At 41.8% G+C, this 27456-nt stretch overlaps 2 protein-coding genes and 1 long non-coding RNA gene across 4 annotated transcripts; 1 reads left to right on the top strand and 2 right to left on the bottom strand.

Moving 5' to 3' along the window:
• The first annotated feature begins 6566 nt into the window (after positions 1 to 6566).
• Positions 6567 to 6746, top strand: LOC117894023. 2 transcript variants are annotated; one of them, XR_004648841.1, is made up of 2 exons: positions 6567 to 6607; positions 6679 to 6746. It is a non-coding gene; the product is annotated as an uncharacterized LOC117894023 (long non-coding RNA). The 2 variants fall into 2 exon arrangements; XR_004648840.1 differs by having other exon boundaries at positions 6577 to 6611.
• Positions 6747 to 15327: 8581 nt separating this feature from the next.
• LOC117893892 lies at positions 15328 to 16095 on the bottom strand. Its single transcript, XM_034800668.1, has 2 exons — positions 15921 to 16095; positions 15328 to 15866 (listed from the first exon to the last, which is right to left on the bottom strand). The coding sequence occupies exons 1-2, from the start codon at positions 16009 to 16011 to the stop codon at positions 15337 to 15339; spliced, it is 621 nt and encodes a 206-aa protein (XP_034656559.1). The 5' UTR covers positions 16012 to 16095; the 3' UTR covers positions 15328 to 15336.
• Positions 16096 to 16427: 332 nt separating this feature from the next.
• LOC117893663 lies at positions 16428 to 17837 on the bottom strand. The gene has a single exon (XM_034800353.1). The coding sequence runs from the start codon at positions 17707 to 17709 to the stop codon at positions 17368 to 17370; it is 342 nt and encodes a 113-aa protein (XP_034656244.1). The 5' UTR covers positions 17710 to 17837; the 3' UTR covers positions 16428 to 17367.
• Positions 17838 to 27456: the final 9619 nt, after the last annotated feature.

Raw genomic sequence — 27456 nt, 5'->3', positions numbered from 1 at the left:
AGGAAAATTCCATTAGAATGGCAGAGAAAACTGCACTGCGAGGCAGCAATCCCGGTCGGTCGGTCGGATGGATGGGTGGGTGGTTCATGGCATTGGGATTGGAAACGGGAACCCCGTGCTTGTGCTCCGGTTTGGGGGCGTGTTGCTGCAGCCCCGGCAGACACATGTGGCGCATTAGACGGGCCTTTGGCATTAAATGGGATTTTATGCAGCGCCTTTGGTGCTCTTGTGCCGCTTTTGTCTCGAAAGCAATCAGCCACATTTAACTCTGTTCTGTTCTGGTCTGGGTGGATCTTCCTCCCTCATATTTGTGTGTGTGTGTGTGTGTGCACCACCTGCAACATGCTGCTGATTGACAGCTTTCGACTGCAATTTCGAGTTGCACGAACAAAACAAAAGGCTGAACTTGATTAAGTCTCTGCATTTATGAATCGGAAAATATGATGGGTGCACAGCAACGACTAGGAGTTGCTCTTTAGCAGGATATGAAGGGGATTTCCTTGCTTGTTCTTTAATGTAAATTCTGTCAGTTTATCATCATCTTTTTAAGAATTTTTAGGCATTCAACCTGCAGATAATTCAAAGATTATTTCTTGTATTTTCCAACCTTTCAAGCAACTCAAACTGCAAAGCCAATAAACTTCTCAAAAATCGTTCCCAGCGTTAAGCTTGAGGAAAAAATGTGACATTGCAATGTTATGATTGGTTTCTGTGTTCAGTTTTTAATTAGTTAGGCCGAGAATGACACACAAAAAGGCTTACCCACAAAGGACATTGAAAGTAACAGGCCCCAGAAGGAGCTGGCATTCTGCATTGGCCAGAGTTAATTAATTTTTCAGCAGAGAAAAAAAAAACCAAAACCCGAAAGATAAACTACAAAAAGCCAAAAACGAAATGCATTTATGCTGGGCAGATGCGACTGGAAGTGGAAAACCGCACACACACACACTGAGAGAGTAGAGGGACAAATACTGAGCCACAGTTGGTGTTGGCTTGTGATAGGACGATAAAGTTTGTCCAGAGGAACCCTCTAACCCTACACCCCCCCGAGTCCGAGTTGCGAGGTCCGAGCTCAACCACATTGTTTGCCATACACTTCATTTATTTGGAATTAGACCGGGAACTCGGGCCACTCTGCAACGCTCAGCTTGATGCACTCGAAATTTGAATCCTTTATGAAGCGTGGCAGCAACAAGGACCCAGCCACACACACACACACACATGCTCATGCATAGATGGGCAAGTAGCCTCGGACTCGGCTCCTGGGTTCAGTTTTGTGCATCAGACCAAAAACCATTGATTGTCATCGAATAGCCTTCTGCAGAAGTAGAAGAAGAAGTAGCAGCAAACGAGAGAGAAAGAGTAAGGATAAAAGCATGATGGAGGCAACTCTCAAGCTGCTGCTGCTGCTGCTGCTGCTACTCCTGTGTGTCCCTGTGTCCTCTGCTGCTTAATAGTCAAAGTGTCCGGGTTCCATTTCCACTTTTGCCTGCAGTTGGCAGTGCCTTTCCTCCTTCCTGCTCCTTCTACCCATATGGAGTTTACGTGTTTTTGTACATTTGTTACGCTACACGTAATGCAATGTGTCCCCGTGTGTTTGTGTGCAGAGAGGACACTCTGTCCGTTCCCAGTCCTGTGCATCCTGTGCGACTGTGACTTAGTCCATGCCACGTCACGCTACACTTGATAAATCTCTAATGCCACTTTGGGTGTGCCAACCACACAACCGGACAACCCCTCGGACTCCACCCATCAACACCACAACTCACCTCAGCCTCATGTGTGTGGGGAGAACTCCCTTTTGAGTGGCTCTCTCCCTGTCTCTCATCTCCATTCTCTCGTACTCCCATTTTCAGCATTTGTGTAATTTCTGTTGCTGTCGTTGTCTCATGTCCAAGTCCCCGCCCCGCCCTGCATATCTTTTCTCTTTCCCAGTTCGATTATTAAACGTTGGAAATTTTGTACAAATGTTTTGGGGTCTGTGCAACCTGTGTGTGTGTCTCTTCTGTCTGTACCTGGTCTGTCCCTGAGGTGCTCCATTGATGATCCTTTCGGCCAATGTTTAATCAAAGTTAATTCGAGGTATTGTTGGTCAATTGTGTGGTTTTCGGCTTAATGCTTGTCCAGAGAAGAACAAAGTGTATTGAATTTTGTACGAGAATGCTCATGGCTGGACGAGAGAGGAATTTTCAAAGTTATTTTGGCTTTTCCACTGAATTTTGAATTTGATTTCTTAAATTTAGATTGGCTTCTAAGAAAGAAACCTTCCCTTTAAACTGCTCACTCACTTTTGACCATGGGTACACTCAATCCCTGACGTAATCCATCCCCAATCAACCCTCCCTGCAGCCCCAATCTGGAATTCCAGATGCACCCTAATGAGCTTTTCGTCAGTGTCGCCTGTGTCGCCCCCAGTGCGCTGCCTAATTCCTTAATTAAAATCGAAGCCTACTCACAGGAGGACACAACATTGGTAAAATCCATTGACTGATTGCAATATTTCACTTTTAAGTCACAGGCAATGCCGTGACTCTGCCACCATCCTGGCCATAGTGTCGGGAAAACCGGGAAAACAAACAAACAGAAACAGAAGGGAACGAACTGTACGCAGGGGCTTAATTTGTATGATCAAGTGAACAGAACAGAACAGAGAACAGACAAGGAGGAGGCTGTGTGGTGAGGTCCTGGCGACTCTACTGCTGCTGCTGCTGCTGCTTTATTAAAAAGGACACTCGGACACCACAAGCATCAAAACCTGTAATCTGTGCAACAAAGTTGCAGCTGTCCGAAGTGCACTAAAAGCATAAAGGTATATGGAATTTATGAGAATTTTGGAGGGTTTAATATTATAATTTATTGTCGATTTTTTTGGGATGATCTGATTGAGTGAAATGAATGGAGGTCAACTATCTCTGAGGAAATATGTATAAGGTGCTTAGATGGTAATAACATAATTATAGCTTCATTTATTTCAATGTCTTTTTGTTTCTTCATGAATTGATGAACCCATATATAAATAACGAAGAACTCCTCTAGTTTCCTTTTCTTTCCATCATTCAAACCCCACCAAACTCCCACCAAGAGCATCCAATATTCGTTCTGGGGTGATTTTTCGCTTTTGTTCTTCTTGTTTCGAAATGAGATTTGCCGTTAGTCGGCACCACTTGACATGCAGCTAACCAAATGAGCTGAATGGAACAGCAGCAGCTCCCTCCCCCCCCCGCACACCCAACTCAAACCCAAGCACAAGCCTCAGGAGGAAACCTCCGCTTGGGTGTGGGGCGGAGAGGGAGTCGGGTCAGTCTCGTTGTCGTCGCCGTCGCCGTTGCGTCGCTTTGGCATAATAAATTAACAAATTTGTCGTCGTCTCTTTCGATATTCGTGCGGCGCTGACAGGACGATGGGCCGCATCCACCTGTGTCCACTTTCGTTGTCCATTTCGTTGCTGCCAATCATGTCGGATTAATAACAGCGAACACACCAACACACACACAGAGATACGCATACAAGAGATGCTTTATTCATGGCAGCCGAAGCATTCAAGTAAAATGGCAGCTGTGTCAGCGTCAACGATGCTGTCCCGATGTCTATGGACTGTCCATGACAGTCCCACTGTCCATGAGTGTGGAGGACTGTGCTGTGCCGCCTGTCCATTGCACAATGGGGGCGGCCAAATGACGCGTCGCAGGTTGTCCAGTGCATTACACGAGAGACAGGGAGAGCGAGAGAGAGTGAGGGCGAGACTTGTTGGAGTTGTAACGGACCTCACATCTATTCTTCCTCACCCAACTCCAACCCCACTCTACCATCTCTTTGTGTTTTAATTGTAACGGGCAGTCGCATGTTTCGAGTGCATTTTGTGTGAGGTTCCGTTACTTCAACTGTGCCTCTTCCGCCTCTTCCCCTTTTTCTTTCTTTCTTTCTCCCTGCGGTGTCCTGTCAATATTTTTGCGTATTTCATTGTTGCAGTCCGTACTCCGACTGCCAGTTCATTTGCTCTTTTTACTCTTTTGTTGTGTGTGAGATTTATAAGCGGAGTGGCGCTCGCTCATACCCATACCCCAAGCAACCGCAACATGTTGCGGCTCACTCCCAACAGCCCAACGCCCCAACACATTCACCTGCTGACCAACCTGTGGCCTGGAGCCTTACCCATACATTCATCAAATGTTCGACTGCTGCCAGAGTCCAGTTCGGGTTCACTGTGGTGCTGGCTCAGCATTTTGCTTTGCTTTTAGTTGGTGCATTTTTTTTCGTACCCTTTACGTTAACAGAGCGAGGGTCGTTATTCTGTGAATAATCCTAGATGGCTGAAGAGCAGACAGACTGTCCGTTATTCTGTAAATATTCCTAAATATCAGGAAGAGCCTTCACTGCCAGGAATTCCTGAATTAGTGAGCATCCCCAAGTCGTATACACCATCATATACACCTGCCTTTGCCGTGTCTGTGTGTTTGTCCGACAATTTGGTGAGGCGTCAGTTTTGGCACCTGCTGCTGGTCGCCTGTTCCTCTACTTCCGTTCTCTAAACCAAAAATTGACCAACAAAATTGGACCATTTTTTGCCGCTTCTAGTATTTCGGTTTTTTTTTTTTTTTGTTTATTGTGCCACATGTGTCTCTTTGGTAGAGTGCTGTGCTTTTTTTGGGTATTTTTCTTTGCTTCCTTCGGTTCTAGGGGGGAAATTTAATTTTGGCTCTGAAGCGCGTGACATTCTATTTGCGCTGTGTCCGGGCCATGACACGAATTTGTTTTGAAAATTGAATTAGATTGGCCTGCAGACCGGCAGCCTGATTTGATTGCACTTTGTGGCAGGCAGCGTGGCATGGCATGGCATCGCATGCGTCCAAAGGAATTTTTTCCTGCACTCGGCAATTTGATTAGCTCGAAGAGTGATGCATAAATTATTTCAAATCATGCCGCATCCGGGGGCCAGTGGCTTTCAATAGCAACTAGTTAGTGGCTTAGTTAGTTCAGGGGCGGGCCCAATCGAAATTGCTAACTGCAACTGAGTTGGGAATTTTTTGGGGGCAAAATAATTTGTTGTACTGAAATACCCACACCAAAATGCTCGTCTTGTGCCAATTTCATTATGGTTTCAGGGTAAACAAAGTGTGACCTTATTCACACTATCAATTAATAATTCAGTGCTTTAATTATTGCTAATTAGGACGGCAATATTACGTAAATTAATGGAAATTTTCAACACAACAAATTGGAGTAACACTTTAATAAATTGAACACTTTTAAATTTAAAATAAAATAAAGCCTGGAAAATTGAATTTAATTCTGGACTAAGTGTTGGTTTTATCTATTATTTTATTCTCTTTTTATTTTATTAATTAAATTAATCCAATTCCACTTTTCCCTGCTGTATTATTTTATTTTTCAATGCCGCGTTCCTATTTTCTTGCATAAAAGGCAAATAAATATGTTATCGGACCTGTGCACCATCTCTAACAAATTTGTCATCGCTAGTCCACAATTTTTTTCCCTAAATATTTGGAAAACGAGTTCTGCTGTTGGCTAATTAAAAAAAGAGAAAAACTTTTAATAATATATATAAAATACGTAAATTGTATAAATCGATTCATCGAACCTGTGAAACAGTTTTTCCCTGTCAACCCCATCCGTACAAACCCCTGCAGCCCATTTACATACATACATATATGTAGATACATTACTCAGTTCGAACCATCAACCGACTGTAAACCGTCAACCCTGTAAAAATCGAAGTGAATTTCGTTTTTTTTATTGTCAGCCGCGAATTTTATTGCATTTTTATCGCGCCTGCAGCAAAACGGTAGAAGAGATGCGAATATTTTGCACTCAACCGTCACTAATCATTTCATTTAGCTTTAAAATTATATTTATGAACTTTTCTGGCATTCGACATTTATGACGTAGGCTTGAACCCGACGGACAGATGTTGGCAAAATTGTTCTGGCCCGGCTCCGGCACCGCACGTGCCTACAATTTTATGATTATTTTTCTTGGGCATCCCCGGTACCCCAGTCTATGGCTAATTAGGGTAAAGTCGCAAATTTGCCTATTGAAAAGTCGTAAAAATGTTGTGCAAAATTTTTTTGCATTTCGTCAGTCGTAAAATGTGTAAATTTACATAATTTAATCCTAATTTTCTATGCCCGCTGACAGTTTTTTTATTTTATTTTATTTTACAACCTGATATCGTAAAAATGTAATAGGCTGACGACTAATTTTGAACTAATTTACATAATGAGGTATGAAGAAAAATGTTTACTGTATCAAATTAACAGGAAGCTAAGCTCTAAGGTTCATGAACTTTAAACTAAAAAGGATTTTCATCTTCTTTGCAGGAAACCCCATACCATTGGATCATTAAAGAAGGAACCGCATCAACCGAAATAAACCGGAATCAACGAGAGGTAAAGCGTAAGAGTAAGACTTTTATTTTGACTAAAACTTTATATATTTCTTTTTGTAAATTCACGAATTTTCGGTTTGCAAAAATTCAGTTTTTAAACTTCCCCCACAATCGAAAACAATTTAAAGCCAAAGGGAAATGAAATTCCGAACTTATATCCTTCCGATGGAGGGGAAATTTGCATTTCCTACGCTTTTGCATGTGGGTAAGACAGACCCGCGAGCTATGAAATGACTTTTCCAATCTGTCCCCGTTTGTGTTGAATTTTCCAGTTTATTAATTCGCCAATTGACAGACTTATGGCAAATTGAAAACAAAAGCGCGAACAGCGCGCCAGAGGAAAAAAAGGGAAATCGGCAATTCAAAATTCGTTATGCATGCTGCTTCTCCTTTGCAGTGTGCGAAAGAGAGGCAGCGATGTAGAGAGAGAGAAAGAGAAAGCGAACAATGGATGCAATAATAAAAATCAAGCCCGCAACGAATTTGTGCAATCAGCTGGAAATTATTTACATGTTTATACAAAATTGAAACAACAAACACAACGCACTCGGGAAACACTGCAAAAAATTGAGGATAGAGAATGGAATTTTGAGGAATTTTATGTTTGAAGATTGTTGGATTGCTAGTACAATTTTTATGCTGAGAAAACCCTTCCATGGAATAGGGATTTTCTAGAATTGTTGCCTCCGAATGAAAATTTTTCTTTTTAAAATGTTCCGCAATTAAAATTCCCAACTAAACAATCAAAGTTTTAGAACAGTTTGTCCAAAAATCTATATTCCAAGCAACACTATCATTTAATTCAAGTTCGTAAATGTTTGCAGTGTAGCAGGAGCGCCCTGAGGGCACGAGCCAATCTCTTTCGCTCTCTTTTTCTCTCACCTCACCATGTGTTGGTTGTCCACCTTCTTCCACCCAGCACGTACAGGCGTCTCCATAAAGGGCCCTCAAATTTACATAGAAAATGTCGCACAGATCTACCCCTCCCATCCCCCGCTCTGTCGTTTGGCTCTTGGCTTGGAAGGTTCGAGTCATAAATATCACAATTAATGATGCAAAAAGTGCGAAAAGAATTTTTATGTGTACAAATTTGCATTGTTCGGCGAGTCCGTGCCCAAAGGATGTGCATATGCATATTTTATGTGGGTTTCACTGTACCCGTGGAAATGCGAGAAGCAAGCAGTTTTGCCTGCCAAAAGTCTGATGCGAAAATGAGAGACTGGCAAGTGGAGGAGGGTTGAGAGCTGAAAATGCTTCTCTTAGCTGCCCACAAATTCTCTTTAAATGGATTTTAATGTTTGGGATCCTTGGCATCGCATCCTTTTATTTCATTTCGAATGCAGCTCCACCTCCGTCACTGATTTATAACTGGACCAATATGTGAGAGAGGCCAAGCAAGCAACCAACACTTGGCGCTGCCGAGAAGAGAAAGCATAACAGGAAAGAGAACATCAATTCAGGCAATTTAGTGCCTCCTTGGCTTCTTGGCTTGCATTTTCCGACCGAAAATAATTTGAATGAAAACTCCATTACGGCTTCCGGGTGTGTGTGTGCTGAGAGAGAGAGAGAGAGTTGGGGGGGTGTAGGGAGTCTGGCGGCAGAGACTGAACGTCGCCGTCTTTGGTCGGCGCCAGTGATTCATTCGTCGAGTGACCGCAAGGCGGGCGGTACCCAGGCAGGGTGTGGTGTGGGGCAGTGGGGAGTGCCAGGCCACATGGCATGCTCCCAATTGCGGCTTCGACTGCTGCTTAAGTGCACACTTTACACATTTCTCTTTTATACTGTGGCTTCTCTGGCGCCCTGCCTCACTCTCTTTGTCACATAAATCGTATTGGTAGCAAATTTTATATATTTTCTTTTTGTTGAATACCCTGGAAGAAGGTAGATATGCATGGCTAAGGCTTTTGGCAAGAAAGAGCAGAGGGATCTGTGGGAGCTTTATTCTTGGATCAGTATCAAACTCAGACGTTTTTCTGTTAGACTTTTCTTCTCCAAAATTTGTACTTTTCTGCTGCTATCGAGGAGCTATAGATCTGCCAGGGTAGCTATAACTTCGACAACATTCTCCCAACATTTCTTTACTTGGTTCTCATATCGTTTCGCTGCTGGCTCTCTTTTTGTCGCTCGTGTGTGTGTATTTATTTTGCAATTTGCATATTTAATGACTCTTACATGCACGTCCGTCCCTCTTTCCATATGCAAATGATCGCGTTGCCCCCCGTCCCTGTTCTCCGCCGTGTTGCTGGGGCGAAGCGTGGCCCAATGAAATGCGCATTAACTTGGCTTAAACGTATTCAATTATGCAATGCACTTTTGGCCATCAGTGAGGGAATGCGCTGGGTGTGTGTCTGTGTGTGTTTGGGCTGCTCCTCTGATAAGACTTCTTGCGAAAACTTTGGCGCTTCACTTAATTGCTGTCATTAAATTTATGCACCTATGCCATGCAATCTTATCATAATCAGGATACACCCTGCCTCCCCCTTAAGCTCACACACACTTGCGTTGCCATGCGTTGCATCCTCTTGGACCTCTTGGACCTCCTCCCCCCGCGCGCGCACAATGCACACTTGAGTAATTTCAACGCGGATTATACTAATTAAGCGGACCAATAGCCCCAGCGTGGAGGGGCTCATAAGCCACGGTTTGGGGAGGGAATGCTACACCTTACACGGTTTCCCCTTTCCATGTCCGTTGTTGTCTCCTGCTCTGGTCAGTGGCGCGCTGCGCGCTTCCGCTGCCAAAACTCAAAATTCATTATCCGCTTATCGCTCGCATGCCGCAGAAAGCCTTTTTGGCTGTCACAGTGGGCAAAGAAAATTATGAAAATATCGCAAATTAATAACTTGAGCCTAAGACAATTATTCTAAATAAATTCTACAACTAATTTAACATTTTTTGACCAATCTAAATGTCCACATAGGGCAGAAGTTCATAAATGAAAAGCACATTTGTCTAGTATGATAATGCGATTAGACATGTGATCAGATGTGAACCATTAATCTTAAGATATAGATAAAAATAACTAAAGTTCGAATTTATGTTTCAAGATTAATGGATTTCCCTTATTTAAATAGCTCTTAATTTCATTGGTAACCCAATTTTTGCATCGGCTCCGTTCCACTGTCGAATATCTTGCCCCAGCACTCGAAAATGAAGATGCCGCAGGGTGATTTATCCCATTGCCATGAACGGAACGGGGCTGCCGTTCGTGTGTGTCTGTCATGTTGGCTTAAACAAATCATTTATATGCAGCGTTTGCAATTATTTGCACTTAATTGTGTGTTAAGTGCCCCAGACTGGGATGCTGCAGCATAGCCAACATGTCCACCTACTGGTGTTGGTGTTGCTGTTGCTCCTACTGCTGCTCCTGCTCCTCCTCCATCTCCTGCTATTATTGTTGTTATTGGTGTCGTCGTCGTCGCTGGTTATTGCAGCGGAAGCGATGTCCGTTGATTGATATCGCATTCAGGCGTGTTGAAAATTATTTGCATTGATAATTCGCTGATTAATGTTTGCTACCGAATCATCAACAGCGGCAGCATCATCCCCACACAATTTCTACTCATCCTTCAACAATGATATCATTGAGGCATGTCCTGGGCCGCGATTTTGGTCGGTGTGTTGTTGTGCGTATTATGCAATGCCATGTTGTGATGTAATATTGATGGGCTGGCTGTCCACTACGCTGGCAGTCAGTCAGCCAGCCTCTCTGCGTGTGGCTGCGGTCGTCGGGGCTCTGCTCTGGTTTTGCGTCCTGTTAGGGTTGGGCTGGGCTTGGGTTGTGTGGCAGTGTTTATTGGATTTGCTGAGGTTTTTGCATTAATGCTGCAAACAATTAAGTGAAGCGTATTAAGTCGGATTTGGGGCAGCCGAAGCTATCGCCACTAACTAATTGATGTTGGCTCATAATCAGTGGCTGGCCTTCCCATCACACGCTTAAATTTGTTTTAGCTTTATTATTAAATTCGAACAACACTTTAAGTACGTTTTTGTTTAGATTTTATAGTTATTCAATCCTCTTTTAATGTATTCATTATAATTCTAACAATTGTCTAATTCTGCTTCTAATTAAATGACATTTTGGGTTGTAGTCTAATTTGTTCTCCATATTTTTTTGGGGAATATAAATGTAAAATTAATTTATATTAGCAAGCCATTTTCGTTTCTTATTAAATATTCCATTTCCCACAGAATTTACTTTGTGCCTTGCGCCATCCACAAATGCGAAAGGAAAATTTGAAAATCATTAGGAAAACATCATAAATAACAAATCAGCTTATTAAAAGCGTCTGCATTTGGTTTGCTCTCCGTTGTCTGACTATGCTGATGGTTTTAGATACTGTCTAAACGAGGCAGCAGCTCTTGGCGTAATTATAGAATATAAATAAATTCTTTTAAGGCCTTTCAAAAAATTCCCCAAAAATGTTAAATATCTTAGAATATCTCTTGAGTTGCTGTATAATTTAGACAGTACTTAATCATTTTTTTTCTGCTCTCAGCTTTGAGTTAATCTCGCGACAAAATGAGGCGACGTCGAAGCATTAGCAGAGCAAACAAAAGCTTCCTGTGTGCCGCTCCCTCCTCTCTCTTTGGTTCGATTGGTTCAGCCTTTTGGTTCGAAGTTCAATTGGCTTCAAGCGGAGCTCTTTGCTAATTTATTGCGTTTTAATTCATATGCAAAATGGCAGTGGATGTTATTTTTTTTCTGTCAATTTTTGCTTTTAATGTTCCTGGATAAATAATCAAATATGCACAACAATGTGTGTGTGTGCATTGAGAGATGAAAGGGAAGAAGACAACTCCAGGAAGAGATAAGGCAGCCTTGGAAGGAGTATTAGCAATTGGATTGAGCTTCTGGGCTGGGGGTTTTGGGGGTTGGGGCTACTACATATGAAGTTCCTCTTTGGCCAAAATCTAATAAAACTCCGCAGCAGGATGTCCTCGCTGGGAAATTATTTTTTATTCATGCATTAAATTGTTTTGACTTTGGCTCCGATAGAGATCAGGATGTCGTTTCTGGATTTTCTTTATGATTATTATTATGCCATCCCATTTCCCACTCCCACTCTGGCTTTCCCTTTCCCCTCCATGCTAATCAAATTACCCGACGTGTGTGTGTGTGTGTGTGTGTGAGGCAGGATCTCCTTGGTTACGTACGTAACCCCCCGCACCGGCAGCTGAATCATTTCCCAGACAGCATCACCTGGGTTGGGGTTGTGTTGGGGCATAAGCCTGGAATCGCCTGCAGCACAAATATCAAAAATAATTTGTTTGACAATAAAAGACGATAAACATTAAAATTATGTGCAAGAGATTTTCTTTTTCCTCTCTTTCCTCTTGCTTTTTTTTCTCCCTGGCTTTGCGTAAGGAAAAACGTAAAAAAAAATTATGACAATAAAGGGAAAAGTATGAGCTGGCACAGGACTGAATAGGAAATGCTCTTACGGGTATTTAGATATTAAAATTATGAAGTAAAACTTGATTTTTATAGCAACTTTATGGATCAGAAGTTCATCCAATTGCAGTCCGATTTATTAACCCATTCCGCAACAGTCTTCCTGTTGGAATATCCTTACTCGCACATGCTTTATGGGAAACCCTAATGACTCTACCTCACCTTCTTAGTTAGTGTATCCAGGAAAAGAAAAGACATAAAAAGCACAGAGACTCTAGCAGAGGGAGTGGCCAGGCAGGCCACACAGCAGCGAGGTCCGTTGTCAACGCAGTTATCCTCTCGGCTCTGCCCTCTCCAGCCACTCCTTGTTGATTCTGGCCTCAGGGGGTGGCACTCTTTGTGGGGGGGTACTAGAATAAAGATCTCTAATGATTAGTCCGCTAAACTCACTCGTAAATTTGTCAAATCGCTCAAGTTATGCGAATACCATTTTTTTCCCCTTATCTCTCTTGTATTTGCATAACTCTCTCTGACTCTCTCTTTTTGCTCCCTGGGGGCAGCGCTGATGCTGCTCCTGTCCCCCTGCTCTGACCAGCTTTTTATTTGATTATTAAATTAGATTTTTCTTTTCTGGCTTTTCTTTTGCTTTCCCACTTGCACTCGCACTCTGTCCTCATTAAATATTTCTACGCAATTTTTCCTTGTTATTTTTGCACTTTTCACAAAACAGGGGAAAAACATCAAAAAGCGCGTGAAAAGTTCTGCTCAGCAGCGGAAAATATATTGCTCGAAAATTGTTGCCAAGTTATTTTCTCTTTTCCGTTGTTTTGCTTTGACAATTGTTTGCCATATTTGCCATTTTTTGATGCACTTGCACGAGGGGTATTTCGATATTGGAAATAGGTTTGCAAGGGGAATCAGAATTAATGTATTTATGTAGATAAATAAATAAATATAAATTGTCACTGTCCAATCGGTTTTAGCACAATTTGTTGTGAGAAATACTTTTGTCATTTTATTCAAACTAAATTACAACAAATCTAGTTTAAATCCGAAGAATGTTTTATAAAAAGTTATATTGGCAAGTGTATCAGCAGCATCGGCTTTTAATGCTAGATAATCATTATATTTTTTCTGTTTATTTCATACATTTTTCTGTTGCTGCATTTTGAAGCCAAAGCTAACGAAGTCTCTTTGTTTCTGCCTTCCGCTGCTCCCATCCAACCACCGTGCGAGGGTCGGGGCTGTTGCTGAGTCTCTGCTTGTTGCAACTTTTCAATTGTTTGGCTTCTGTCATTACCTTTGACATTGGTGCTGCCAACTTGTTGTTGCCTTTTGACTGTCGCCGCCTTTTGTCTCTCGCGCCTTTTGTTCGTGTTCTCCCTGTCTCTCTCCTGCTTTCTCCCTGTCTCCGTTTATTCGCACTCGGCAACTGCTTTGATCTGCTTTAATTGTAATGATGAAGTGCAAGCAGTGCCTCATCTGCGGTAAGGGTTGGAGTGGAGCATTGAAATCAATTGAATTGTTAGAAATTTCGTGGTAATATCTCCGCTCTCTCTGGATTCTTATTGGAAAAGTTACTGCTCATGGAGTGGTTAGTTCCAGACCAAAAGACACTGATCAAATACCCCTCCTATGCTCTATTTATGTTTGCTGCTTGCAGCTAAATTCTTGACACACATATTTACATTTTGTTTTTCCTCTACTGAAGCGTGCAAGCTGCATCAATCCTTCGTGCAACCAGTTTGAGTGCACTTCTCCGAGTGCACTTCTTCACCTTGACCCAGATAGCAGATCCCAGATACCAGATGTGTTTTTGTGAGTGTTCAGCCCACCCCTTTGCGGGAACCCAAACTAAAGAAAAACAAATCCCTATCCCTAGTTTGTGCTTCATGTTTTTCTAGTTCAACATATGCTGTGGCTACGTGCTCAAAGATGCAACATATGCATGCAACTTCGCTCAAAGAATGACCTTGAGCAAGAGCCTCTAGCGGCTGCAGAACAAGAGATTAGGGATTAAAGCTGCCATTTGCCAGAGCTGTGCTTCCACTTAATAAAGCACACTAATGATGACCACAAATCCAACTCAAAGTAACTCCCTGAACCCGAAGCCAGAGCCCATCCAAATTGAAATGAATCTGCACTTGAGCACGTTCCTCCGACTGAAGCAGCATCAGGAATGGTGGACCACTTCTACGAGTAGTATTAGGGCCAACAAGAAAACCTCTAATTTATTTTTAATAATCTCGTTTCGAGTGCGCAAACATTCTGTGTACCCCCGAGTACAGAGAAAAAAGCAATTGATTTGCTTAGTAAATTTGTGTGCTTTCAATTAGGTTAAAAAATGCCTCTAAAGGCACTCAAATAGCCACAGATCTGAGTACATAAATACTCGTATATGTATGGTCGATGATACGAATATTTGTTTGCCCAAGGAAAGTAGTTGGGCTGGGGGCTAGGGCTTCGACTAGGCATTGCGGCAGGCACCCCTTGCATACCCTCCACTAAGATTTCCCTCACATGTTGCATACGCAAAAAAAAATCAGAAAAAATCTGTTTGTTTATGGGTCACCTTACCAAAACCACTTCGCCCTACCCGCTGGACGGACGCACACGTACACACATGCACTCGAGCTATGCTTTCTCCACTTTCTCTGCGCTGAGGGTAAAGGGTTGCTGGAGGATGAACGATGGGTATCATGTGTGGAAGCCAGTGGAAGCAAACAAAAGTGCAAATTCCCGGGGGGACATTTGATTGAATTCAGACAGTTAACCGTCTCGTCCCGTCCCATAATGCGCACTTCTACAACTTCCCAAAATGAAAAACCCACGAAAATCCTTCACTTGCTGCTTATCTGCCTGGAAGGAAAATATACAAAAAATATAAAATAAAATTATAAAATCTTCTTCGGGGGAGTGGGTAGTTGATTTGGCCAAATGTTATTTGTTCTTTGCCCAGCCCTGATTGATATTATTATCGATTGATTGATGGCTTCGATGGACGACGAAAAATCTTCTATTTGGATTTTAGAAAATTAAAAAAGCAGCTTAGCAGCATCCTTAACATCCTTTCACCGTATTTGCCTTTATCCAAAGCGTATTAAAAAATCGGGAGTTGAGAGATTTCTGTCATCTACTTTTATTTTTTTTTGCTTTTGCCTAAAGGCCTTTTTACGGGGGCGCCACGCGACATTTTTCCGCATCGATTGTATGACAGTTTCCGTGGGTATGCTGCAGGGTGGAGGAATATGAGGAATTAGCGAGTGTCCTTTGTCTGGCAAAAAGGCTTTGATCTCCGGCGACAGTTATGGCTATGGTGGGGGAGAGGCTGAGTGATATTTATTATCCTCCTTTTGAGGTGGTAAAGCATTCTCAATGATTGTGCGAGTAAATTATGGTTATTAGTGGTGGAAAGAGTCGCGATTTAATTAGGCTGTGTAGCGCGTAAAAATACTAAATTATGATCAGTCCCATTTATTTATGGTTTACAAAGAATAGAACAAACGAACAAACGAATAGAACAAATTTAACAAATTTAGCAGCGACCAAGCGACTTTAAAGGTCGGCGCCATGTACTCAAAGGTCTCGACTTGCGGCGGTTAGGATTCAGTTTCAGAGACTTGCTCATGAGTACGCCGCAGACAAAGCTCATGCCCAGGCTGCATATCAAGAACTTGGTGAGATCATTGTTCAGTTGTGCTTGCAAAAGTGCTTCGGTCGGAAAAATGTATGGGCATAAAACCAACAGCAATAGAATGAAGCCCAAAATGATCCATAGACCAAATATTATAAATAGCAGATTGCGTAGACATTTGTAATGGTGTTTCCATTGCGATTGTATTACTGCTGCGAGCACCATCAGTATGTTTATGGCCAGGTTTATGCTCCAAAAGATGTCCACAAATTTGGGGTGCAGATAGTCTAGTCCTCGGACTGGCGGCTGCACGACTTGGATCCAGTTTTCAACATAGGGAATCTGAGAGATGATCTCTTGTATGCAGTGCGGTATGCTTTGCCAGATGGCTTTCGATATGCTCTGCCATTTACTCAGCTGAAGGACGGGCTCTGGAAAAAGAGGGGAGCTGCAAAATAAATTCCCTCGGTTTAGGTTGCAGTTACTTTTCATAGACGGTGCCACCCAATATAGAAAAATATTGTAAGTGACAACAACGATGACATCAAGCCCAGTAGCACCAGAAAGCGAAAACATTTTAATTAATTTTAATTTTTTGTTACGAATTTTTGTTGTTGAATATTATATATGTTTTACGGAGCACAGTCAGATGTCGACTGAGAATACACGATGAAGTTCAGGCTAAAACTGATGGACGTAGACAGGCATGTGGTGCACGGGGCTCTACGATGAACCATTTATATTCGTATTTGTCAGAACTTGAAATATAAATAGTGACAATATTTTTTTTTTTTTCTCCGCTTCGAAGACAGAGCAGTAAAATTCTAAAAAAAAGCATCTGAAGATAAATCAATCAAAATAAATTCAAATACTTTTCACATTGTATTTTTTATTGTAATTTTCTTTATGCATATTATTTTTCGTGTTGGTTTACTTAACTTAGATTTAAATTACTTAATATCTAATATTTATTTTGTGTCGTTAGTTAGTTGTTTTTATGGATGTTGTAAATATTTCTACTTTTGAACTTGTACTATGTGTATGCTCCTCATGGACACGAAAGTGTGTCTCCTTCAGCTCTTCCTCCTCGTTGATCTTAGTGTTTAGTGAAGTCCACAGTATTGCTTATGAGTAGTGGGGCAAAGAACTAGAAACTAAATTGACACAAACAGCACAGCTTACACTTATCGTTGATGGCAAAGCAAATATAAAAATATCAAAAATATACTTATACATTTCCATAACTATTTGCTAAGTCAAAGAAGCAATCTACCTAGGAAGTTGAAACTCTGAGATACATTTGTATATGTATCTCGTAACTAGACACCAAGAGAGTTGTTTGTAAAAAAGTTGTACCTACACACACAGATATTGAGACTTCTAGCATATGAAGGGATATTTATAGCATACATTTACGAAGAGTTTTGTTGGGCTTATCCACTAAGTTGGTTGCTCTCTGAAAACTAGCTGCCGCTTCCAGATCATCGTTTGCTGGGCATCAATCTTCGGACCCTCATGGGAGAACTTAACTTAGGATTAGAACTAAACTTAAGTAATTTTACCAAAATACTTTATGGGGGAGGGACTGGAAATATTTTTAGCAAAATTATTTATCACATTTGCGCTTATCCAAAAAGTGCGACGGCAATTTCGAAATCAATTCTCCATCAAAGAAAATACACGTGTATAAAAATTACTTTCTGGGGGGTTTTTTTCCTTGGGAAATTGATTCACATTTCTCTCCTAAATCTCTTGCTCTCTCTCCCGTTTCCGTCTCTGTGTCCTTGGGTTGGGCTGGGGCTCGGGGCTGGTGCGCTGCGCTAGTTCTCACGTGTTCCAACGATACATAAATCACAAGTTGCGCTTTTAGGAGCCGCTTCAGAGCTTCGGGTGTACCGGGCTCCGCATCTGCTTTGGGGGGTATGTTGGTTCTTACTGCGTCTGTGGCTGGATCTGGACGGTGGCCGTCAACTTGCTGGCTTTCCCGTTTGCCTGTTTGTGCTGCTGGCAGAACTGCTTGAGAACCTTGCACATGGTCAGGGCGAGTATTTTCCAGGCAAGCAGCTGCTCCTCGGCGCTGGGTGGCGGCTCACTTGTTGCCGCTGACGCTGGCGCCGCCGGCGGAGGTCCTTCGTAGTCCACCTGGTCGAATCCGGACGAATCGAGGGACGGCGGTCCATCCACTTGGTCGCCAGCGCTGGCTGTGGCAGTAATGTCACTAGGCGCCGCGGCCGATGCCGACGCGTGTTCGTTCTCATAGAAGGGAATGGCCATGGCAGGACTCGTAGGCAAAAGGTTACGTCAAAAAAACAGGATACGATGTTTCACTTGATGCGCTTTTCCGCTTCAGATTTTTCCTCGAAATTTTCACTCGGGTCGAGCTCTGTTGTTCGACTGAGGCGCTGGCTGCCAGTGCGCCCGTATTTATACCCGGGAAGAGCGGCCAAGGTCCCTCTAGCCACCCCAATAACTCCAACCACCCAATGCCACATGCCACCCAATCGCTCTGCTCTCTCTCAGTGGCTCTCTCTCACGTGCTGCTGCTTGTGCTGTGCCGTAATGTTTAGCTACTTTCCGTCACGTGCAGTAAACGTTTCCTCAGAACCCGCAGAGAGAGCGAGCGAGAAAAGTGCCCTGACTGGCAGACTGTGAGAGGGAGCGTATCAGGCTGAGGCGGAGAGTGCTCGGCTGCAGTCACACTTGTGGCATGTTACATTTACGTGTGCATCGCGTGCTTTCGTGGACTTACGTTATGCCACCCCTGACTGGGACTTACGTTTGCCTCCCTTACGCTATTCGAAATTTGTAAGGCGAATGCGCGTCGAATATTGAGGGGAAACACGAATGCGCGTCGAACATTGAGGGGCAGTTTCGAATTCCGCTTCTGTTCGAATTTCAGTGGAATTTCGAAGTTTCGTAGTAATTTCTTTCATAATCGAAATATCTTATTCAGGGGTAACACAGAAATCTGCTTCAACCGAATTCTATGGTACTATTATGGGTGGAGATTTATTTGATGTTTTCGAAATGGTATTGGAAATATTTAATTATTTTTTATTTCACAAATTACGGCACATTATGTTTAAATATTATCTCAATATTTTCAAATATTTATTATCAAATTTGAACTATTTCTGCAATTATTTAAATTATTCAACCTATTTAAAAAATTAAAACCATTTTAATGTTAAACACTAAAAAAATTGCTAAAAAATAGAACTGCATTCGTGGATGTTTCTTCCTGCAGTTTCCAAATTTTTAGAAGTCTAGTAAATATATAAAAATTAAAAATAGATTCAATTGGCCAGTTTTGTCACTCAAGCTAATCAATAAAGATCTTTAAAAAAGAAGATCTCCCATAAAAAGGGTCGCTGTATTTTGAAATTTCCATTTCTTCAGTGGTAGATCGATCCCTTTTTCATATACATTTCTCATACACATTTTTCTATCTCTGCAACCATTGCATATCTACTGACATTACATCGACTGACAACCGAAAGAACAATCGCTTAACATGTTCGCTGCCACATGCCACGAATATTTTATGATAGAAAGGAGTGCCTGGCGGAGTCGAGTGGATTGCTTGGGTCTTCTCTCTGTGCTGCACTTCTGCATCCTCTGCGAGGGCAAATCAATTCCACAAATCAACATAATCAACTTCTCGCCGTAAGTCCAAAATATAATGCACTCGCCCTCGGAAAACTTCTTTTGTTACCCGCTGAAGAAGAGAACGAAAGCAGAAATAAGTGCCGTAAAAAATGTAAAAACTTTTTTATAGTTGCCGCATAAAAAAATGTAAAATAAAATCCAAGCGAAATACTTTAAAAAACACACAAAAAAAATATCCAGAAAGGTACACAACAAAAGGGGAAGAATACAAATATTACCCCGGGGGGCACTCAGGTGTGTGTGTGTGTGGGGCGGGGCCCGATAATGACATCCAAGCGATAACCTTACGAAAATCAGAAGGGAAAATCCTTGATCTAATTTGCTAAACACTCGCAGCACAAAGGCCAATACTGGATAGTGGACTGTGGAGAGAGAGAGGAGCGAAAGATGTGAAGAGACATTCTCAAAAGCAAAACAAAGAAGAAATTGTTTTCGCTTAAAAGAACATTCAAATGGAAATGTTCTGCTTGGCTCAACACAAACAACAAACTGCATTTATTTGGTTAGCAAACAAAATACAACAGAGAGAGAGTGAGGAACAGAATACATGTAGAAATGTAAAAAGGAGCTGAAAAAAAAGATGAACAAAATGCGAAAAGGTGAGATGAGCAGAAATAATATGGGTGCCAACGGATGGAGAGTAGGAGTAAAGGAGCAGAGCATTTGAGTGCCTCTAGACAGGGTTACCGCGACGGACAGACAGACAGACAGACAGAGGGACAATGCATACTCGTGTATAAAAGTGAAGTGCACAGCAGAGGGCAGGGCGGTTGCAGCACAAACACAACAAGACGGCGAAAAAAATTGCGAGGGAGCAGAGTAGAAGCAAAAGTGAGTCGAAAGTGAGAGCGACTCAGAGATGCTCTAACCCAGCTGACGACGCGCTAAATGCATCTGCCAATAGTGATTGAAAATGGGTCAGGAATTTTGTGAGAAAATGATTTAAGCACTGCCCAAAAATTCACATTATTTTGCAGCATCTTCCACCGTTTTAGTCGATCAATTTTTATCTTTATCAGGGTATTAATATTAACCGCACAACACACACAAAAAGTGTAGCACTAAAAAGCAACGTTGAATTCGCTGAAAACTCATCGTAGTCGTCGGTCGCTGGCTTTGGCGCACTTTGTTGCCTTCTGGCTGTCAGATTGATATTAAATTATATACCTTATTATCATTTCACTGTTTGCTGTTGCTGTTGCTGTTGGCTGCCGTTTGCCTCCGCTGATATAAACGCACACAGCCACATGTAAAAGTGTGTGTACGTATCATGTGTGGGTGTGGAGTGCACATGTTGGGGCGGTGTTTATTTACAGCTGGCAACAATTGTTGCTGAATGCATTTTACTTTGGCTGATGGCGGTCGGGATGCACCTCAAGTCAAAGTCAAAGCCAGAACACAACACTCTACATGTGGCCCCACTCTTTCCCCTCTCCCAACTCTCAGCTTTCTCTCTTATGGTTTCGTTTCGGTTTGTTTTGTTGTGTAAACTGTTGTTGTTGCCATCAAATGGGGGCACTTGCAGGGTATAAAGGGTATATTTGTTAGCAGAAGATTGATGCAGCAGGTGGAAGGCTAGGGATGTACATTTTCCATTTCTATAGCAGTGCTTCTCTCTTTGAAGTGCTTAACAGAGTAACCTAAAGTCGGAATATATCAAACACACGCCCACAGATGTGCAGCTAAAAGAATGGAAAAGTGGAACCCAGAGAGCAGCAGCAAACCCCACGAGATGGTCCTTCGTCCTCGTAATATGCTTGATGGCTGCGCCCAAGTGACATTAAATGGCTGCAGCCACATCTTTGGTTTGTTGCTGGCACCCCTAGCTCTCCTTTTGTATCTCTTTCTTTGCGTGAGTTCGTGTGTGTTGGGGGCATTCATAAAAGTGGGACTCAAGTGGCAGCAACAGCAGCTTTAAGCTGCCAATGCACTTTAAAGCTTTGCTTTTCCCATCCGGATTGGATTGTCCATAAAATATTTATATTTGCAGCCATTTACGCAGTTTTTCCATCCATTGGCCATCAAAATAAATTGAAGTAATGCCCTGCCCGGTGGTTCGAATGCGAAAACTAAATGGGATTAAAGATTCCGATTGCCGATTGCCCTAGCCTGGCTGTCTGTTTTATTTGTTTATTTGATTTGTCTTTATGTGAGGTGTGTGTGGAGGGGACATTGACATCAAGAAGTTCAAGTTTTCCTCTCTTCATCGGTGTAATGAAATCTGGGCTCTTACTTGTGCTTGATTTGGTTGCCAGGAAATAAAAGGAATAAAACGCAAATTATTGCAAAAAGAGAAATATTTTTTTGGGTGAGTGAACTATAAAAACTAATTGAAGTCTTTGATGGGTTTTTATAAAGTTTTTAAGGATTCTTTTTTAGGAAGATTCAAACATGAAACCTGTTCAATGAAAAGAGATATTTTACATTTCTTTACTATTATTTATAAGGTCATATATGCAAATCCTTATAGACCAACTTAATTAACTCAAACCACGAATATCTTCAAATAGAAATCCCTGAAAACTGATGGCTAATCGCCTGCCATTGTCTGTGTGGCTGGCAACCAAAAGTGCCGCACTAATTAACAAATTGATTTATGGAAATTAAAATGACAAATCTCCAGGGACAGCCACACACAATCATCAGAGCCCAAAAAACAAGCATGTGCAAAATATTGTTGCCAAAAAACAGAACAGAACCAACAGAAGAACCACCCTTTTGGGCAGAGTTTTGACTCTGCGGCTAAATCTGGGACTCATCCACCGCAGACAGACATTTAATTAAGGTGTCTTCATGGCAACAATCTCTCCCGTGCCGTAGCCGAGCGTCAAATGAGTCTAATTAATAACGAGGCATTTGCCACATAATTCATACAGCGATGAGGAGAGGAAAGTATTCCAACGAAAGCTTAGATTTGGGATGAGTAATTGTGGCTTTGTGTACAGTTTACAAAATTGACTAAAATTACTTTTTCAAAGGTAAAAAAAACACGAAATAGTTCCCTGCGCAAACCGCTCTGTGGCCACAGATGTTTGTCTTTATTTTGCGATTTTTCTAACCGATTGTTTTGCTTTTTATTTCCTTTTTTTTGGACCAAAAAAAACGTTACTTTTCCGTGCAGCTGTCCGGCAATTTTTCTTTTTGTGCTGCCACATTTTGATGACTTAAGCCTGGCTGAAAGTTTGACTTGAATTTATTGCCAGTGTGATATGTGCCCTGGATGCTGCTTTGTAATTTATGCAAATTGTTCAGCAGGGGAGCACAATTAATTTCCACAGCTAGTTCGGGTCGATCATACAAGTGTTGGTCTTTCTTTCTGGTTGGGTTTCATTATAATCGAATTTGAGGCGATAAACCCTACAATGTTGCAAGAACATTTTAGTAAGTAAACATTCCGGCCAGACCAAGACCAAGACATCAAAAGCGTGTTTAATTTATGGTTCGTTAGGTCAGCCTCAGTCCTCAGCCAAAAGCCGAAGGAAAGGTCCTTTGTCTCTTGCCGGACCGAAACCCCAACTATGCAAATCGAGTGGCGAAGTATTCATCTTCGTCAGAGCTTGTTGTTGTGGGTCCCTTTGAGGTGTTGGCTTAGGCATTAAATGGGGAATTATACAAAGGGAACAACCAAGCGACCAACAACCCGAGTGTCTCTCTCTCCAATGGGTCAAGAATAATTCCTTTTTGATTTCACTCCCCCGAAAAACTGTGGGAAAACGTTCTCGTCACATGTGAGAATGGGATATAAATTTATGTGTGTCCAGGGCCATAAAAAAAGGACAACAAACTTGGACAACTCCCAAAGAATAGGAGGACTTCCTTTGGACAGACCAGACCGGTGTGGTGGGGTTGGGTGCGGGCGATTTACTGGCCAATACAAAAGGAATGGTCTTGGGAATGACTGTTGAAAAGATCTTTCTTCGAGGCGACCCTGCGGTCAGTTCCAGTAAGCATAAAAGGCGTCGAAAGTGCCACTTTAAAAACTTCTTCCTCACTTGTTACTTAAATGATTAAATGCATTTCCTATTTTAAACTCCCCTTATCTTGGGGGTTGCTGTATCTGCTGGCCATATCAAAAGCCCGATTCGGGCTTGTTATTAAATGTTTTACGGCCACGACAGAGTCGTCCCTGATGTGCCTTACAATGGAATACAATTTTTGAATTGTTGAGTCGGAGATTTAATGTTTATTGTATACTTTTTATTGTCAGCTCAGCTTTTAATTTAAATGATATAACACAAAAATGTTTGACTTTATATGCCACCCCCGAAAAGGTACTTTAAAAGAACAGACAGACATTGGGTTGGATATGTGGAGCAAAGCTTTGAAAAAAAATAAATCCTAAGAATACTCTACTGAATGATGAAGAAAATGATGGGAACTTCAATGGAAATTTATGCAAAATAAAGGAACAAACAAAAAGAAACATATCGTATAGTCTCCTTCCTTTTTAGAGTATACAAAATTCCACTTCCTCTTCCATTTTTGCTAATGCATTTTCCGCATCTTTTTCTGGGCAGACATTTAAAAGTAAAAATGGCACATTAAAGGTAATTTTTTATCGTCAATTTTATTTGCAATATTTCTTTAGAAAATTCTTTACAAAAATTTTTGGCTGCTGCCCTTCGAGGGTGGTTTGGCAACTTTGTGGCAATTCCCTTTCCCTTTTTATGGGATAATATTTATTAGTTCTTAAAAAATTGAGCTTGACTCGTTTAATTTTGAGCAAAAGAACTGTAAAGAGTCGAACAAATTTCGTACAAAACGTTTTTTAACAGGACGCATAAATTGTTGGGTTTTTGAGGGATTTCTTCGACTGATGGAAAACAATTGGAATTTATGGCGGGGCTTCAATTGGGGAGAGATGCATCATATAAATTCGGCGATCATAAAATTGTCTGCCAGCCAAATCCAATCCAATATATCAAAGAGTGAGCACAGGGGAAGACCAGGTTGAGGGCGGATACCCACCTATTTGACTACCAATTACGGCGACTGTGAGGACACCTTCCCTCTGACTGCCACACACATGATAATTTATCGCACATGCCTACACGACCATGTCACACCCTCACCCTGCTCTCTGCTGAATATATTCATATTTTCCCCATATGACCATTGTCTTTATCCCTTTTTCCTAGGGCCTCTGTGCCTGGGCGATGATTTGCAGCCGCTGCCAGTAAATCAAGCGTGCAGCATTACGAGAGGAGTAGATCAGATCAGAGCACACACACGGCAGCCTGCGAGGATAATAAATGAATTGTTTATGGACTGGCAAAGTGGGCAAGTATCTAGAGTACTTCGTAAGGAACATATTGTGATATATTGCGTCTTACTTTGAAGCATCATGTGTAGTTATTTGATGGAGCTGCCTAAGCGATGATGAGTTTGTATCAGGAAATGATTGCGCAAGAGTTGTGGGGAGAAACTGATAAGAAAAAGGTTAAAGATGTTGTTAAACTGAAGCTGCGACACAGATTGAAGAGTATTTAGTACTATCCTTAAGCAGAGTTCCTACTTAAATTCCCAAATCAATCATAAATGATTCCATGATGACATATGAGTATCTCCTCTGTCTCTCAATCTCAATATGTACTTTCGTATTGTGTAATTCCCATTACACGCAGCAGAGCCAACGCTCCCAATGCCTTTTGTTGGAATCCTGGTCAGTTTCGGTCACTCCCCCGATTACATGCCTCCCCTTTCTGAGTTCAATCCATCCAAGCCTGCCCAAAGGACAATTGTCAGGCGTTGGCTGTCATCTATTTGTTGTTTCTGGTCTCGCTGGCCACACCGACACACGCCGCTGCCAAGTTCCTCAATTAAAAAGGGCCCAGAGTTGGGCTTCCTCCATTGATGGCAGAGAAAAGAGTTCAATTGCTGCCTGACATATTCCTTTGTGTGTGGGGCACGGCAGGGCAGGGCAGCAGCAGCAGCAGCAAGAGGCAGGGTTGGTCATGCAAATTGTCGAAATATTTTCAACTGACCAACAATTGAGTGGGTGGATGGTTTGGGCGCCCCCTCCTGGCTTCCCACCTCTCTCTTTCCTGCCTGTTGTGATTGGTTTTGTCTAATGGAACTCGAGCGTGGCAACAATTTCATTGAATTGGATTTCAATATATATCGCATCGCATCGTATGAAAGGAGAGGAACCGCGTTACTTTTTGATTTTCCTTTTTGCGGGTTTCCCCAGTCTCTCACACTCTCTCTCTCTCTCTCTTTTTAGTCGCCGTCGCTGTCTCTCTGTGTACTTTCCTTTCACAATTCGCTGGTCATTAAAAGGGACACGTGCAGGGAGGCACGTGACTCGGGCCAGGTTTCTCTTGTTCTGGCAACTGGACCTGGACCTGAGACCGAGACCCCGTTCATTGTTTTCGGTCTTCCTTCCTTTCATTTTGTTGGCTCGCGGTGCAAGCAGCACTTGAGGAATATGTTTTACAATGATTAGTGTAAATATTTGAGGGCCAAACTTCTCACACAAAAACCAAAACAATGCCCAAACAGGAATTGGGACTCGAAACGAAGCATTTGTCGCTTAATTTTTGTACAAATACATTTCATTATGCGACGGACGATGACTATTGATGTTCGGTTTTGGTTTTGGTTTTGGTTTTGGTTTCGGTTTTGGTTTCACTTCCGGCCAGGCGACCCCATCATGTTAATTTGTTATTAATTGTTCCATGTTGATTTTTGTTTTGATTTCCACGTGGCTAGAGCGGGGACTTTGTGTGGGACTCTGGGAAAATTTATTGGTTAGCTGTTTTAGAGATTCGTTTAGAGAATATGAATTGGTAATGCACACGCAGAAATATGGCATAAATAGTTAAGTTTAGCATTTGGGTTTTAAATACAAACATGGTGAAAAATAATACAATTTTTTCTAATACGATGCGACCCAAATTTGATCTAAACATAAAAACCTTTACAATAAATATTTTATTTTTTTTCATTATATTTTTATTGGCCAAATATTAAAATGTATTAAATCTGTAGGAAATACATTTAATTCCAATACGAAAATATTGTATTTAAATGTCAAATGTATTTATTTTAAATCTGAAATATTTTTAAATCAATTATTGTCATATTAATATCAAAATTGAAGAGAAAACTATTTAATTTCAAGTGTTAATAGTACAGTTTCAGATCGATTTCCTCTGTGATAATTATCGAAAATGGCAGCAGATTTTTATTGGATTTATTCTGTAGAATGAGATTTGTTTGGATTTTAGTGGGACTTTTGTTGTGATATTTTCAGTATCGAACACTTGGCTGAAGTTGCTTTTCAGTGCCAGCATTTATTTCCAGATTCCCATAACATTTAATCCTAAAGGAAAGTGAAATAAGTCGAGCTTAATGTACTTTATGCATTCTCCTTACAACGTTTGTGTTTAACGCTCCCCCTATGGTGCTGTAACGCACTGTACTTCAAAGTTTAAAGCAATTCTAGACCATGCGGGTGTATCGAATTTCCTGCTACTTGCATAAATTATGAATGTAAAAACGGAACGAGCAGGAAGAACATTTCATTTCAGATGGGAGCCGTTTAATCAACATCAGACACACGACCATGGCCTCGTAATCCCCTTAACAGCAGCAGCAACAGCAGAATAGATCGAGCTGTAAAGAAAGGGTTAACAAAAAAAGAGAGAAAGGATTGTCGAAAAGGAGCGGGCGTGAAAAAAGAGCAACTTTTAAAAGAAAACACCCCAAGGGTCGCATTCTGTTGCATGTTGTGAAGTGTCTGACTGCCTGGATTCGGGGCAGGGCCCATCAATGTCAGTCATAAATTCATCACGCAAATCTGTTTTGCATTCGTGCGGTCACGTGACTGCCTGCTCTCGCATTAGATAATGCTTGACATTCGGTCATACTAATTGTTCAAATTAAATAGATCGGCACAAGGGGTTAGGCATAGCTGTGAACAAAGTGCGGCTGTTGCCACAACAACCTCAAGCAGGGCAGCATGGGAAGCAGTTTGAGTGGGAAGAACAGAGGCAGTTAGAGAGTCTGGCTGGGTACAGAGATGGCATCACAACTATTGGCAATTAAGTTAATTGTGTAAATTTCAATATGCACACTAAGGCACCGCAGGACATCGTTGTCCTAGCGCCAGGTCTTTGCGGGAGTTAGCAGCGAGGAGTGAGCCAAAAGTTGCTCGTTGTTTCCTGCCACAAAAGTTGACTGTAACAGGAACTGCCCTCGTTCTAGCAGAGAGCCACGACTTGCATTTATATTTACCAGTAAATTCAGGAATGACATCAGCAGCAGCAGCATTATCATCATGACAATGTCAGAAGCAGCTTAGGCAAATAAATACATACAAATAAATCCTCGAAAACCCCCCAAAGGACA

The sequence above is a fragment of the Drosophila subobscura genome, chromosome J (genome assembly GCF_008121235.1).
Source record: "Drosophila subobscura isolate 14011-0131.10 chromosome J, UCBerk_Dsub_1.0, whole genome shotgun sequence".
Taxonomy (NCBI): Eukaryota; Metazoa; Arthropoda; class Insecta; order Diptera; family Drosophilidae; genus Drosophila; species Drosophila subobscura.
Note: the sequence above shows the minus strand (reverse complement) of the source record. Positions and strands in the feature narration are given on the sequence as shown.

What these genes read in the sequence shown, in the direction of transcription:
- LOC117893892 (XM_034800668.1), bottom strand. Translation starts at nt 16,011, where the DNA reads ATGTTTTCGCTTTCTGGTGCTACTGGGCTTGATGTCATCGTTGTTGTC. An exon ending in GGTGGCACCGTCTATGAAAA is followed by an intron (nt 15,867 to 15,920) that starts GTAACTGCAACC and finishes CTCTTTTTCCAG; the next exon opens with AGCCCGTCCTTCAGCTGAGT.
- LOC117893663 (XM_034800353.1), bottom strand. Translation starts at nt 17,709, where the DNA reads ATGGCCATTCCCTTCTATGAGAACGAACACGCGTCGGCATCGGCCGCG.